This window comes from Teleopsis dalmanni, chromosome 2 (genome assembly GCF_002237135.1).
Source record: "Teleopsis dalmanni isolate 2A chromosome 2, ASM223713v2, whole genome shotgun sequence".
NCBI lineage: Eukaryota > Metazoa > Arthropoda > Insecta > Diptera > Diopsidae > Teleopsis > Teleopsis dalmanni.
Genome location: NC_051847.1, coordinates 53594352 through 53608723, shown reverse-complemented (window position 1 = coordinate 53608723; position 14372 = coordinate 53594352). Strand labels below are relative to the sequence as shown.

General features: G+C 27.9%; 1 protein-coding gene across 1 annotated transcript; it reads left to right on the top strand.

Moving 5' to 3' along the window:
- Positions 1-2279: 2279 nt before the first annotated feature.
- On the top strand, positions 2280-5315 carry LOC119683781. The gene is made up of 5 exons (XM_038097643.1): positions 2280-2395; positions 2451-2789; positions 2851-2971; positions 3032-3137; positions 5292-5315. The coding sequence occupies exons 1-4, from the start codon at positions 2280-2282 to the stop codon at positions 3110-3112; spliced, it is 657 nt and encodes a 218-aa protein (XP_037953571.1). The 3' UTR covers positions 3113-3137; positions 5292-5315.
- Positions 5316-14372: the final 9057 nt, after the last annotated feature.

Genomic DNA, 14372 nt, shown 5'->3' with positions numbered 1-14372 from the left:
GAAGAAAGCTCTGGCGTATGGGCATTTAAGACAGCGAAATTGTTAAGAAGGGACGAGTTTATGAGTATTCGTCAAGGCGGTAATACGCCGAAAATATTAAATCCTGCGTTGGTCTTACGGCAAAGGAAATAAAAATATATATGTCTATGAACCATATATATCAATTGGAAACTATTAAATCCTGCGTTGATCTTACGGCAAAGGAAATAAAATATATATGTCTATGAACCATATATATCAATTGGAAACTATTAAATCCTGCGTTGGTTTTACGGCAAAGGATACAAAGTATATATGTCTATGAAACATATACAACCATAAGAAATATCTTAAATCCAGCGTTGGTTTTACAGCAAAGGCTATAAATTATATATGTCTATGAAACATATATAACCATAAGAAATATCTTAAATCCTGCGTTGGTTTTACGGCAAAGGACATAAAATTATTTGAAGGAATACAAGAAATCGCACGGACATATTATGAATATTCCGTAGCGTAACCTGAGAAGAACTACACACCATTCCACGACACCCGTCCACAGAAATCACGGCGTTCGCCCATCAAATCCACGGCTATCACTCACAGAATTCACAACGTACGGCACAACTAGGTATCGCCTGGACATACGGAAATCTTCAAAAGTAAAAAATATATAGCACTACATATACATTTTTTTTTATGAAAACCATACATATCGAATTTTTTTTTAATTATGTTATTATAATTTTATTCTTCTACGAGTTATATTTACTCAGATCTTTTATTTTTAAAGCACATAATTAAATAAATAGCTTTTGCACTATTGTCGAAATAACTTTGTACAAACATTTATTGAAATAAACTTAGAAAATTTAAAAATATCTTTCTTTTACGAAACTCGTCCCCGCGCATATAAATTCATTGTAATGACTCTGAGGATACCCCAGCAAAAACTAAATATTTTTGAACGTCACCAAAAAGTGTCGTTACACGCTGAACCGACCACTCTCATATTTTAACACAAGTTTTCTAAATATATTTTTTAGTATTGCATAGAAAATTTTTTCCCGCTTAACATTTTTTTTAATTAACAAAATTAAATTAAAATTTTAAATTTAATTTCGGCAAACAAACGGTTTTTCTTTTTGAGAAGCCGTCAAAAATTTTGTCAAAAATTTTGTCAAAAATTCCTACTTTGCTTATTCCTTCAATTAATTACTAGATTAGACATTACTTCAATAAAATCCGTCTGGTGTTTTCATTTCAAATTATCCAGTCCAGAGATATCGTGCACACCCCAAGACATCCGAAGACATAGGAGCACTCAGAGACAAGCTGTAGCAGCTTTCAAAATAATTTTTTTTAAATTATGTAATTAATGTAATTAAAAAAGTGAAATACACTAAAATGTGCACTTAATACATACACAAGTTTTTACATTAATAAAATTAAAAAGCTCTTTTCTGAAAAAATTCTTGAGAAATTGATTTCTTTTGGGCATTTTAAGTAGGTATAACCTCTAAAGCTTATATGTGCACTATGACTTCAGATCTTTGGATTTAAAATTTTAAATAATTTATTCTCTGTCCACAACCGCAAACAGATGTGAGCGCCGAATTTGCTCTCTTGTTTCTTAATCCTCATGGTAACGCCTACAAAAAATCATATCACCTAAACTTATTTTTTAGATTGTATTATGTTTAATACCCCTCTAGTGAAACCCATGATGTATTCTAGAATAATCTAAAATTTTACGTATCGTCTTAGAACGTTATTTGTTGCAATTTATAAAAAGTGGTTGTTCTAGATCAATATTTTGGTTAGGACTATCCATAAATATATTATTTGGACGAAAAACTTTGATATTATATCTTTACAGTTCCCAGATTTAACTTTAGCCTCTAGAAAATAGTACTAGAATGTTTTTCAAAAGTCTGAAATAATGTTAAAAACTACTTACATTCGTTTGGTCATGGTGATATTTAAATATCCTATAATTATTTTGAATACTGTGATATGCGGCTAAGTAATTACTTTCTAAACATAACATATATGTATGTATTCTAAAACTGATATTTCTTGTGGTCTGGTTATATTGATCTAAATGGTGACTATTGTGCTTTTATGTGTAAAAGACTTTATACTATTTTCTGTTTTCATTTTATCAATTTTTCAGAGTTAAAAACATTTTTTAATATTGTTTAAAAATTTTAATCATTTTTTCATAGTTTTTCATGTATGTTGAAATCAAATAAAAAATAATTTTTTTTCGTTAACTCTAAAAGGTAACCTGTATAATGTCAAATACCATTTTAAACGATGTTACAAATTATTCAAACAAAAAAAATATTTTTCCTAATGTCACAAATGAAAAAATTGGTATAGCAACTTTAACTTCAAAAAGTTATGAAAGGTAAGTTGAAAACAAAAAAATTTTTTATAACAGTGAATTTAGTTATATTTTGTAGTGCAAATAAGGGTTTCATATCAGAAACCAATTTGGCTTCAAATGATAAAGACTCTGTTCGAGTAGAAGTAAAATGTGCTCTCAACACTTTAGAGGGTTCTAATGCCGATTCAGGCAGGGATGTGGATTCATTGCATCCGAATGCATTGTTACCAATATCAATGCTGGCAAATCCAAAATATTTCACGTCTTATATAAACAAATATGTAAAACCAAAATCTGCGCAATCCAAAGTAAACCCTGTTATCGTTAAAACTGCCAAAACAATTTTGAACAAATCAAAAGCTAATAAGCAATCAGAAAGTAAACCTAAACGAAACGTTATGTCTAAACGGGAAAAGTACTGATATATTGCGTATAATACAGAAATCCCAGTAATTAAATTTGATTTTTATTAATAGTTGTCAGAAAGAGATAAACAATATGTCAAAAGTAATCAAAAATAAGGTATCTGAAAAAAATGCAGTAAAGTGTGATTTAAAAGATATAAAGCAAAATGTGATTAAGAAAACCGGAACTAAGGTAATTGTACTTAAACATAATATTATAATTAGTTTTAAATATATGTTTTCACTATTAAAGCAACGCGTAATGCTTACTTGTAAGACAGTACCCACGGACGTAACCCATTCCAAAGGCGAAGCTGTGGTTCTACAAAATTAATATTTTGCGTAACACAAGGGGATGGGTGAGTTTTGTATTATATAGTTTCTGAAATTATTTTCTAGTATAATTTATTTCAAAATATATATCAATATGTTATTGAATAACTAATTTTAGTTATGTAATAAAACTATCCTAATACTATTATATATACAAACTCAAAAAAGTTTTAAAAAAGATGCATACGCAGAAGAGAGAATGAAAAATTTAATTTTTTAGCTACAAATTAATTAATTAGTTTATCAAAATTTAAAATTTTGTGCAATTATTTGAGAACAGTACAAATTTCTACCTATTTATTTGTGTAGTCACCAAGAAAGCGATGAGTCATCAAAACAAAAAAATATCGGCAAAAGGTTTTCGACTTTATTTAAAAAAACATAATATTCACAATTCGGTAAAAGACTTGTATTCTACGCAAAGCATCACACAGCTTCCACTTTATTGATTGCCTCTGATACTTTTGTTTTTTTTTATTTCATCATCAGCAATGATTATAATAACGCGGGTAATTGTTTCAAGGAGCCTCCTTCTTCTACTTGTGTCCCTTGCAGTTTTCCATCAACTGTTTGTGACTTTGTGACATTCATATCCTCTTCTGTCTTCCCCGTCCTCCGCTTGAGTATTGTGCTTTTAATATTAATAGACTATTTCGTGTTCATCAGGTGATTGTATCAAAAACATACTTTCCTGAGTTTTCAGCTTTCAAACACTTTTAATACAGGCTTGTCATTTTTCTTTTATATTTGTGTATTGCCAAGCTTTATCATTACATAAAGGCTTACTAGTACTTAATATGTACTATTCCTTCTTTAAGTTGTGTATATCTTTATTAAACACTCCATAACAATATAATCGCCGTAAAGAACTGTTTGTAATGAATATTGTTCCCATTAATTTTATTCAAGTATTATCTAACTCCGCTATAAATAATGAATTTGTATTAGAGATTGTTTTTGGATTTTTGTCTAGGAATATCCTGCATTTGTTGTTGTGGTTCTTATAACGTTTATCAATTTATTTTTTTCCCATGTTACTTTTGCTCAATATTTTCGTTTAAAATTTAAAAATGGAGATTCCAGTACTGTCCATAAAATTGTAACAAATCATGAAGCTAAGTTGTACAAGTTCAACTTAGAAGCAAAGCAATAATAAATGCCTTGAAGCCCAGAAGATGCTAGTCCAGTCAAAATAACCTCGCAATAGAGGAATAAAAGTAATCATTTCAATTTACTTCACCAGAGAAAAAGTAATAGCTGTTATTTCCTTTGCGGACTGGTCAGACGTTACCTACTAAATATTATATTGAAACCTGTTTTATAAAATTTTTGGAAAATTTTTTCAGAAAAAACGCAAAATAGAAACTAAATCGTTTTTTTTCGCATCACGGTAACGTGTCAGCTAACGCTGATGAAAAATCGAAGAACTTCTTAACACTTTCAGAGATTAAAAAAGTTTATTTAGCACTATATGCTCCGTCCAAGCGTCGTGTGAAATCTGGTTGTTTGCAAAGTTTCTCGATGTTGCAAACCTAAAAATCCTATTCCGACAATCGTAGCAGAACATGAATTTACCGTCTTCAAAAACGTATAGAAATTACTTAAAATAAGATATGATGAAGTTTAAAGTTATTAAATTAATATGTTTCTCTATTTTTATGTAGCCAACCCAGTGCATTTCTGCTAGTCTACTCGTATATAACTTATTTTCAATTTTAATGTTTCATTTCTCAAGAAGCTCTTAAAAATTAGCTTAATTCACTCTTTTCTTCAGATGAGCTATATACATTAATAATTGCATTGTTGTACCATTTGCCGTTTAATTTTATCGTACACAGTCGTTCCTTCATGTGTTTGTAGACAAGGTACTTTTTTAACGTATGCACTATAAATCCTGTCCCGAAGTGATGGTACTTTTGGTTTGAGATTACGTATGGTGTAATGAAAAAGAAAACTTTCGTATCAACTCAATGGAACGATTTTGTAAATTATGCAGGCGATATCTTCTGGTTACTGCTTAGTTACTATTTATTTACATTTTTTCAGAAGTGAATTGATGTTAACAGTTTCGGTTTTATTTATTTATGTAGTTATTTTCTACATCATATATGTTTGATATCTTATTATAAATATTGAAATATATGTATTTAAATTGAAACTAATAAAAATATTTTTAATAGGAAATTTAAAAAAAATAACTAATCAAAAAAAAATACTAACACAAGTCAAGAGAAATCAAAATTCAAGAAAAAATTTGTAGCTTCAAGGAATCATCAATCTCTCATCAATAAACCGGTAAACGCCAGTTCATGGATTATATGATAGAATTATATGATAGACAATAAATTTAAATAGAATTCTGTTAAGATTAATTAGGATGGGTGTTCTAAATAGGTTAAGTTTTTAAGTTGATTTAAAAAAAGTTAATATTTATGTGCTGTATAATATTATTTCATAAATATTAGATTACTTGTAAATAAATCATTTTTTTTTATATTTATTTGCTCTAAATTTTAATAAAACACATCTTAAGTTAATTCCCCAAAAAATAAAGTAAGTCATATACACAGGACATGGTAATTATTAGAATATTGTGACTACAAAATTTTTGATAAAATTTCTTTGATTTATCATAAATACATAGAAGTACCATAGAGAAGGCGCGGAACCTTCAAAACATTTTTATGGAAGGCTCTAGGCCATACAACTGTTATATTATTTCCGGTTTGGATAACTTTCAAATAAGTACTTCCTTTAGTTTTTAAATATCACCTTGCGTTATTTACAAAACAAAAATTAAAATATTTAGGAATAAACTTTTGAACAGCAACTACTTTTACCCTAAAAAAACTGCTGTTGAAAACGTTTTAGGGTGTAACATTATGTACATATTTTCTTTAAAAAACTATATAAAAAGCAAGTACAAATTTCAGAAATATGTATTTATATAATTAGTTTTATAAGAAGCGTCCATGTCGAATATCCTTCATTAATCATCTCTACGTTTCACACCAGCCAGATATATCAAACTGCAACAGTATGTCAAGCAGTTGATCTTTCTACTTTAAAGGATTTCTACCTCTACGAATCTTCAGTCGCTTTACTATGTCAATGTAATGGTACAGTTCATTATTCAAAATTTGTTATAGCCTTTCATGCTATACGTTTAGCTGGAAAGTCATCATGTAAAATAACTTTAAATGAATCAAAGAACAATGCCTTAAAAAGAGTACCTGATTTTTTCTTTTCGTTACTTTTCATTATATTTAATTTTTGTATAATATATTGCACATAAAATTGTTTACAGCAAATATTTGAAAATTTCAATACCATATTACTGGTTCACAGGTGATGGAAAACATTTTACTTTTATTTAAAAAACAACTATAAATATCTATATATCTAACTAAATCGTTTTCTATAACATTTGTGCACTATTCGCATCAATCACTATCTATTTTTTATAATTAAACCTGAATTTATTGATCTACCTCATAAAGTTTAGGTCTTCATTGAATATAAAAACTTATTTTAATATTAGAATTAATAGAAAAAATTTTAAATAAAAAATGTAAATGATTGAGGTGGAAGTGAAGTTACGTGATGTATTTTAAACTAGACTTATACATTGAGAATACATTAAGTATAGTATTAAGTATATATATTTACATTATTATTTTATGTTAATTTGTATTAATTATTTTATTTCATATCGGGGGAATAAAAATACAATTTAGCCTATCTTTATGTATCTACAACAATAACAGCGTAATTGGAAGAAATTATATTTGAAAGAACTCTAGTGCAAATATTTATTAATAAAAAATTTAGTCAGTTAATTTTATTTTTCTGCTGTTTATGTATATCAGGACTTCAAGTATTTTATTTTCATACTTACACCATAAAATACATATCATAACTTAAACTTTAAACAACATTTTTTTTTAAATTTTTTTCCTAAACTTATTCACTTCGCAAAAAGCCCCATCAAGTTACAAATTCCTCGCATTTTGTCAGCAATTTTTGCCTCAGTGAGAATTTTTGTTTCTTCATTGTGCAGTTTAACGCCCGAGCCACAGTCGCTTACCCTGCCATGCCCAACTGCCTTTTAGAAAAGCAATTACAATTTTTGAATTGTTTGCCCTTCTGACAAGTAAGTGCTGCAGTGTGGAATGTGCAATGTGCAGTGCACTTCTGCGGCAATTATACGACCCAAATCCCCACATTCGTACCTCAAATTGTCCCGCATGACGACATACTCATATTCACCACCTCCAAGCATTTAGACGAACGTCAACTACATAATTTTTTCCTGTTTCATGAGAGGTTTTGTTTTAACCTTTCAAACTGTTTCTGTTATTTAAGCCGACTACTCGCATGTACAGTATGTACAGGACACTTTATTTTTTTGTTTGAGAATTGATTATTTTATCACTTTCATGATTTTCATATATATACTTTTTAACAAACCACAAGCCTCTGATTTGCAAATTGGTTAGTTATTATTCAAAAATTATTAGTACGAACACTGATTTTCTGTATAATTGCAAGATTGAATATAATTAGATGCACTAACAGAGCAAATTCATTTCAAATGCATGTTAAGCAAACTCATCATTGCTTCTGTCAACAGGATTCGTATTGGAACTCAATTTGTTTTCATGTTAATTACTCTCGCCATAATTGAAATTTACAATTGTTCTGTTCTAATTTCAGACATCAATTGAGCAATGTTCGTTGAATTTGGTACATCAGTTTTCAATTGAATTTCTATATATACAAGCAAATTTGCAATTGCCATGCAAATTCAATAAATACAGCTTCGCTCTCCTTTCTATTTAATCGTTAGAATCCAATTCGAAATATTTCAAAATTTTGCATTTTGCAAGAATAAAAATACTTCAAGCGAAAAATGTTGAATTTTTTAAAAAATCAACTAATAAAACAAAAAAAAAAGTTAGTTTTGATTTTCCGAAAACCTAATACCATTCACATAGTAATTAGAATAACTATACAATTATTCTCCTCGGGAAGGTATGCAGATCTAAGGTCAATTATTGCTTAGTCTGATGAAGTGAAAAACAAAAAAAAAATTAGTTTTGATTTTCCAAAAACCTAATTAGAATAACTATACAATTATTCTCCTCGGGAAGGTATGCAGATCTGAGGTCAATTATTGCTTAGTCTGATGAAGTGATAAACAATAATCCAGTCAAGGAGTACAGAGGGGTTATAAAGAAACGTCACAGTTAATAGAGCGTAAAAGTGTTCAAGTGTACTGACTCAACTAGCGTCAACATAATAATATATAATCAATGACGGAACTACTAATAAAAATTTCTAGAAGTACATTTAATATTAAAAGAGATCGCTAAATACCACTTATTTTCGTTTTTTAAAGATAACATCGAAAAGTTCCACAATAAAGAACTTTTATCCTAACCAAAAAAAGAGCAGAAAGTAATCAAATTCACAGTATTGTTTTTGAAAAAAATGTTTCTTATTCCAGTAAGATAATCTTATGACGATAATAAAAATTTAAATTCACATACAGCAATACAAAATAGGAAACTCAGACAAAGTTATTTCTTACCGGAAGTAAATTTTTTTTTGTATTTAAATTTTTGTATTGCCAATTGTTGAAGAGATCAATAAAAAAGAAAAGAAAAATATTAAATGAACCAATTCTGTGCATATATTGTTGACCTGAATTTTTGCTGTTAAGGGCTTAAGTTGAGTGTTTTGAGTGTGGTTTAGTGTTTAGATCGCTTTATATATCGATGTTCCTAATATACTAGAGAAAACTTTTGTGATGACTATGTTTTGTACTTTGTTAGTCCCAGAGTACTAATAAGGTGTAACGTATAATGTGAACCTATGGACTATGGTTTCACACACTAGCGGTTTATAAGTGAAAAAAAGCATAAAAACTAATCTCTCTGTGAAAACAAAAGATACAACATTGATCTGTAGCAATTTATGACTACTGATAATGTCATTGAATTTGTAAAACAATCGAAAAGAGTCAGAAAGTAATATGAGGACTATGAAGGACTATGATGTAATGAATTGATGGAGTGAATAATTATTAACGGAGATTAGATGGCACCAACCAAAAAATTAACAATAATGGAACTATGGTAAGTTCAACACACTTAGTTCCGTCAAGCACTTTTAAGCTGAGGATAATGGTAGGTGACGTTTTTAATTTATATCTAAATAACCTAAGTATATTTTTCTTAACTGTGTATAACAAGACTTAAATTTGTATAGCAAATTCTCATATTATTTTGCTATAATCCATAAACGAATATTTAATTGGTTTTTTTATTTAATTAAAATCATGAAATGTTTATTGTGAACAAATAAGTAAAAGAAAAACTCTGTCCTATGTTAATAAAATATCTAAACTACTACAAATTATTAATGTATTTATTATGTTTTGAAGAATTTTCATGTCAAAAGTCAATCCGAACAGCATTGTTAATTCACAAAAGTTTACACATCAATGCAATTCACATGCACGTCACATCCATCACTTATTTAGAAGGCATCTAGGCTACACTCCATCCCAGTTTGCTTTAAATAATGGGTGAACTGGAACAGGGAATATTTTGAGTGAATAAATGTCATATGCTGGCGTTTGACCATTGGAGTAGCTGTCGTAACTTGTCAAAAAATGTATGCACAACACGAAATAGGCGAGCCTGAACTTGGAATTAGAAAATTCGTTTTTGTTGTTTTAGTTATTTTTCCTATTGTGATGAGTAATCCAATATGCAATACACAATACATATGTTTAACATGCAGTTGTATGCATTGCACAGAGGGAATGGTACTTTATTGGTACTGCAATATTGCAATACTCGTATTGCCATATTGCAGTCTTAAATTTCTGATGTTTGCTTAACAATGAAAATGTTTATCGATTTTCCATTTCAACGATTTAACAAAAATTCGTGATGAATTCTTAAGTTAAGAAAATAAAAACCGAAAAACTAAACATATTTTTGAAAACTGACATAGAATAAAGTTTTTAAAAAAATTGCAAATGATTTTAACAATATTTTGGGAGCAATTTTGTAAACTAAATATTTGTTGATGTTGTTAGAACTTTATTCATTATATATTATATCTCATGAGTTATTTAAAAAAAAAAACCTAACAGAACTTCCGCGTATTCTATATGTTTATACGTTGTTTACTAGTGCTGTGGTATGACCCGTAAAAGGCACTATCGATAATAGTTTTCTGAAACAATTGATAAGCTTTTCAAAACCTTACGGCTTGGAATTGAAACAAAACCTAAATGAATGCCTATTTTAGATGAAAAATCTCGCCTAAATACAAACTTAGGTCATAAGTCCTTAAATGCTATGTTATGACACCAAAATTCTTCAACGTTTATTTCCTACTAATTAAAGACTTTTGTATTTTTAAATTCCCGTACGTAAATTACGTGCTAGTCTTAAACTTTCTTTTAAGTGTCTTGATATCGATTTAAAGAATCGCATAAACGTAGCAATCAACTTTTTCCGAAAAATAAAAAATATGAGAAAAAGCTAATACTATTACTTAGCGTTTTTTCTATATAACAAAAAATTATGTACTTCACCTTATCAAAAATAAATTCAAGTTTTACTCCAAAGTCGACAAGACTTACTTTCATCCATCGATAGAGATTTTTGTGATAGAGATTTTCAGTTAAAGTCGGACTTTAATTGTTAATCACTACCTGATTTAGCATCAAACAACTTTTACTTTTTGCATTTGAAAATAAAAGGAAGGACGTAATATTCATTTTAAAAGCGTGCACAAATATCCTTAAAGAATGACATTCACTAATAAACGATTTAACATAACGTTACATGAAATGGCCAATACATCACCAATAGATAACCATACTGAAAATATCTTTTTTTATAGGATCCTCTTCACTTGGGCTTCACCTTATATACTGATAGAAAGTTCTTTTTTAATGATCGGCCTAAATCAGATCTTAATCGGACTCGTATTTGTGGCAAATCATTGAGTGATGAGTGGATATATGCTTATATTCATAAAATGAAATAAAGATTATTTAATAAAAAATAGTCTTCAGCTATACCATATATAATATGATATTACTATTTGAGAAGCAGAAAAATTTGCAAATATTTTTTAATTTTTACTGTTAAACTCTATATAGTTTAAAAAAGTTTTTGCTTGATTTAAAGTATCTGTATATAAGTAAACTACAACATATATATGAATAAAAAGAAATTATTGTTCACAATCTTTGTTTATGCGATTTACTGAATTTATTGTATTTACTTACTCAACTATCTTGCTTGCCAGTTTTTCATTGTTTATAGATGCACTTTACTTTTGGGTAATTAAAACCCATATATAGTCAGTACTTGGCATTTTTATAGATATATCTTAATTAACAATTCCACACTTCACAAATAAATAAAAAAACCTAACATAAATATATTCAAAAATATATTTTTTATTATGTGGCAGCAATGTCATTCCATATAATTTCCGCATTTTGTGAAGATATAAAAAAGTAAAATAATACATAATTCTTGAGCTATTCAAATGTTTGATGTGTCGGTTATTTATCTGATTTATTTATCTGATGTTATTTATTTTTTATTTATTTAGTTTATTTTCCTCGTTAATAACAGGCAATTTTTTATTTGTTAGAAAATTCAATACAAATATATCTGCAATTGCTCTCAATTGTTATTTCCTTTTTCTCACAATTGTTGTCAATTTTTTTTGTTGCATCTGCAGTTGACATCAAGTGAAGCTTGTAACATATTTTATCGAAAGGAGAATGGAAAAATTTATTAAAGTTTTTACACATAAAACCAGGTCAAATTAGCCTCTAGTTGAGTTTGTTTAAAAAATTTACTAAATACACTACAGTGAAGGCGAGTAAGGACAATGCTTTTCTATGTCCACAACTTTAAAAATAAATTTTTTTAATCAACATTAGTTAAAATTTTTCTAATAAAATATATAATAACATATAAAATTGAAATGTGTCCAACAATTCTTTTCTCAAATTAAGATATTCGCTCCTTATCTTATTCTGTTTACAAATCGCAGTTATCACACTTCTTTCTGTTGATACTTCTTGATTGATATGAAGTGGAGCAGACAACTCGTAGCATTTTCACCAACAAATTTTTACACTGCAAAAATAATTTATCATTTTTTCAGTTTTTATCTTCACGTTACACTTATCATTGCTTGAGGGTAGCAGTGCGCTGTGTTTGAAGATGACACAATGTCTTTTTCAATTTTTAACTTTTTTCTTTAGTTTCCTTAGTTGCCGCAGGTGTTTATACTTGGGGCAATTAAGTGCGGTACTTCTTACTTTTCATAGAAATAAACTTATCCTGGCTGGATGTATATCACTTCCTTCCTTTATGAGTCTAATTTATGCTGAGTCAAGCATTATGTCAATCACTTTTATTTTTTATCCTTAAAGTCAGTTTTATTTTTCTTTTACAAGTAAATTTTTTTCTGTTTTTTTTTCTTTTCTTTTAAATGTTAGTAAAGTGCTAGGCTGTTTTATTTCAATTGTTATTAACTTATAAATTTGTTGTTACTTTTAAAAAATAAATTACTTTTGAAATTTTAAAAGTAAAAGAAAACCAATGAAATTTTAAGCTAAGATATCACTTTATAAATATAATTAAATGAATCACTTAAAAGTTCTCATTTAATCAAATATATGGGAATACACATTTTTATTTATTATGTATATAAATTGTCTTCATTCTTTCTTCTTTGGACACAAATATATTTTGAAAAATTATTAAGTACAGAAAGCAATATGCATGGATGTGATATAAATTTCTTAAAATTTGAGCAATCAATTTGCAGTTAATTGATAAAAGATTTTAGCTCGTATCACATTAAAATTTTATACAACCACATATATATTTTTTTGAGAAAAACTCAACAAAGAAAAAAGGAGTATTTCTACAAAAGAAAAGCGAAATCAATATCCTCGTTTATTTAATATTCGAGGATTATTTGACTTCTGAATTATAATAGAAACAGTTTTATAAATTTTGATTTAATGCTTTGTATATAGTTATCCATTTTCTGATTTTGAAAGTAAACTTGTTTAAATTATTATATCGATTGAACCTTGCCATTATATTGGATTCACACGAGAGTTTTGTTTGTAATTTTAGCTGTCATGTTTGTAATTTTAGCTGTCAATTGTTGTTGCTTTCAATGCAAAATGAAAATTTTTGACAGCTAAAATTACAAACAAAAATCTCGTGTGAATCCAGTATTAGGATGAAAAACAACATTATTCTCAAATCTTACAATACTCAATAATTTTAAGGTTATTTTTGACGACTTGTAGGCAGAAAGTTAACATAAACACAGTCATAAGTGTGGCAAGTTTTAAACCTATTTGCATAAACATTATCTTTTGTATAACCACACAAGTCGTATGATCACCAAAATATGGTAATACACATCCAGGAAAATTTCTAGAACAGCAAAGAAAACACATAACACATTATATGGTTTGTATAACCCATTAAAACCAGATATTTGTCACATCTATATTATCCATTTCAGAACCAATAAATCATGTGGTTGTGAACATAGTCTACATTATGTTCGCATGACTGAAGATTTCTTTAAAATACTGAGTCCCTAAATTATGGTCCAGGTACCAGATAAATTCGACTTTCACTTCTCAATGCTTTTCGCCACATTTTCACTCTGGTTTCAGCTTTTAAATGAGTTAATAATACGAAATTATTCTGAGAAGAAATTGATTGAAATAATTGGGAATATATATGTTAATAAAACTCTTTTTGAAATAAAAGCGTTATATAATTTTTGCCCAAAAACTTATTTTTTGCTCGATCGAATATATGTATATAGAATAAGCATAATCAGAAGATATTAAAAATATTACAAAGTCGCTACCACACATAAGAATAATTAAATTTCTATATTTTTTATTCTAATTTATATTTAATACCATTGCTTTTGTTGTGATATTTAATATTTAATTTAATATTAATTTATAAAAATTAATTAAATTTAAAATATTTGTACTTTTTCATTTTGAATTAAAAGTTAATTGATTTTTTATTGAATTTTTGCTCGTGTGTGCAATTTTTATGCTTGTGATTATCAAATGTGATTAAGCCGAAGTAAATGCACTGTGCCAATGTACATAAGTGTGAAAAATTAAATTTTCATGTGAGTTAAATAATTAAATAGGAGAA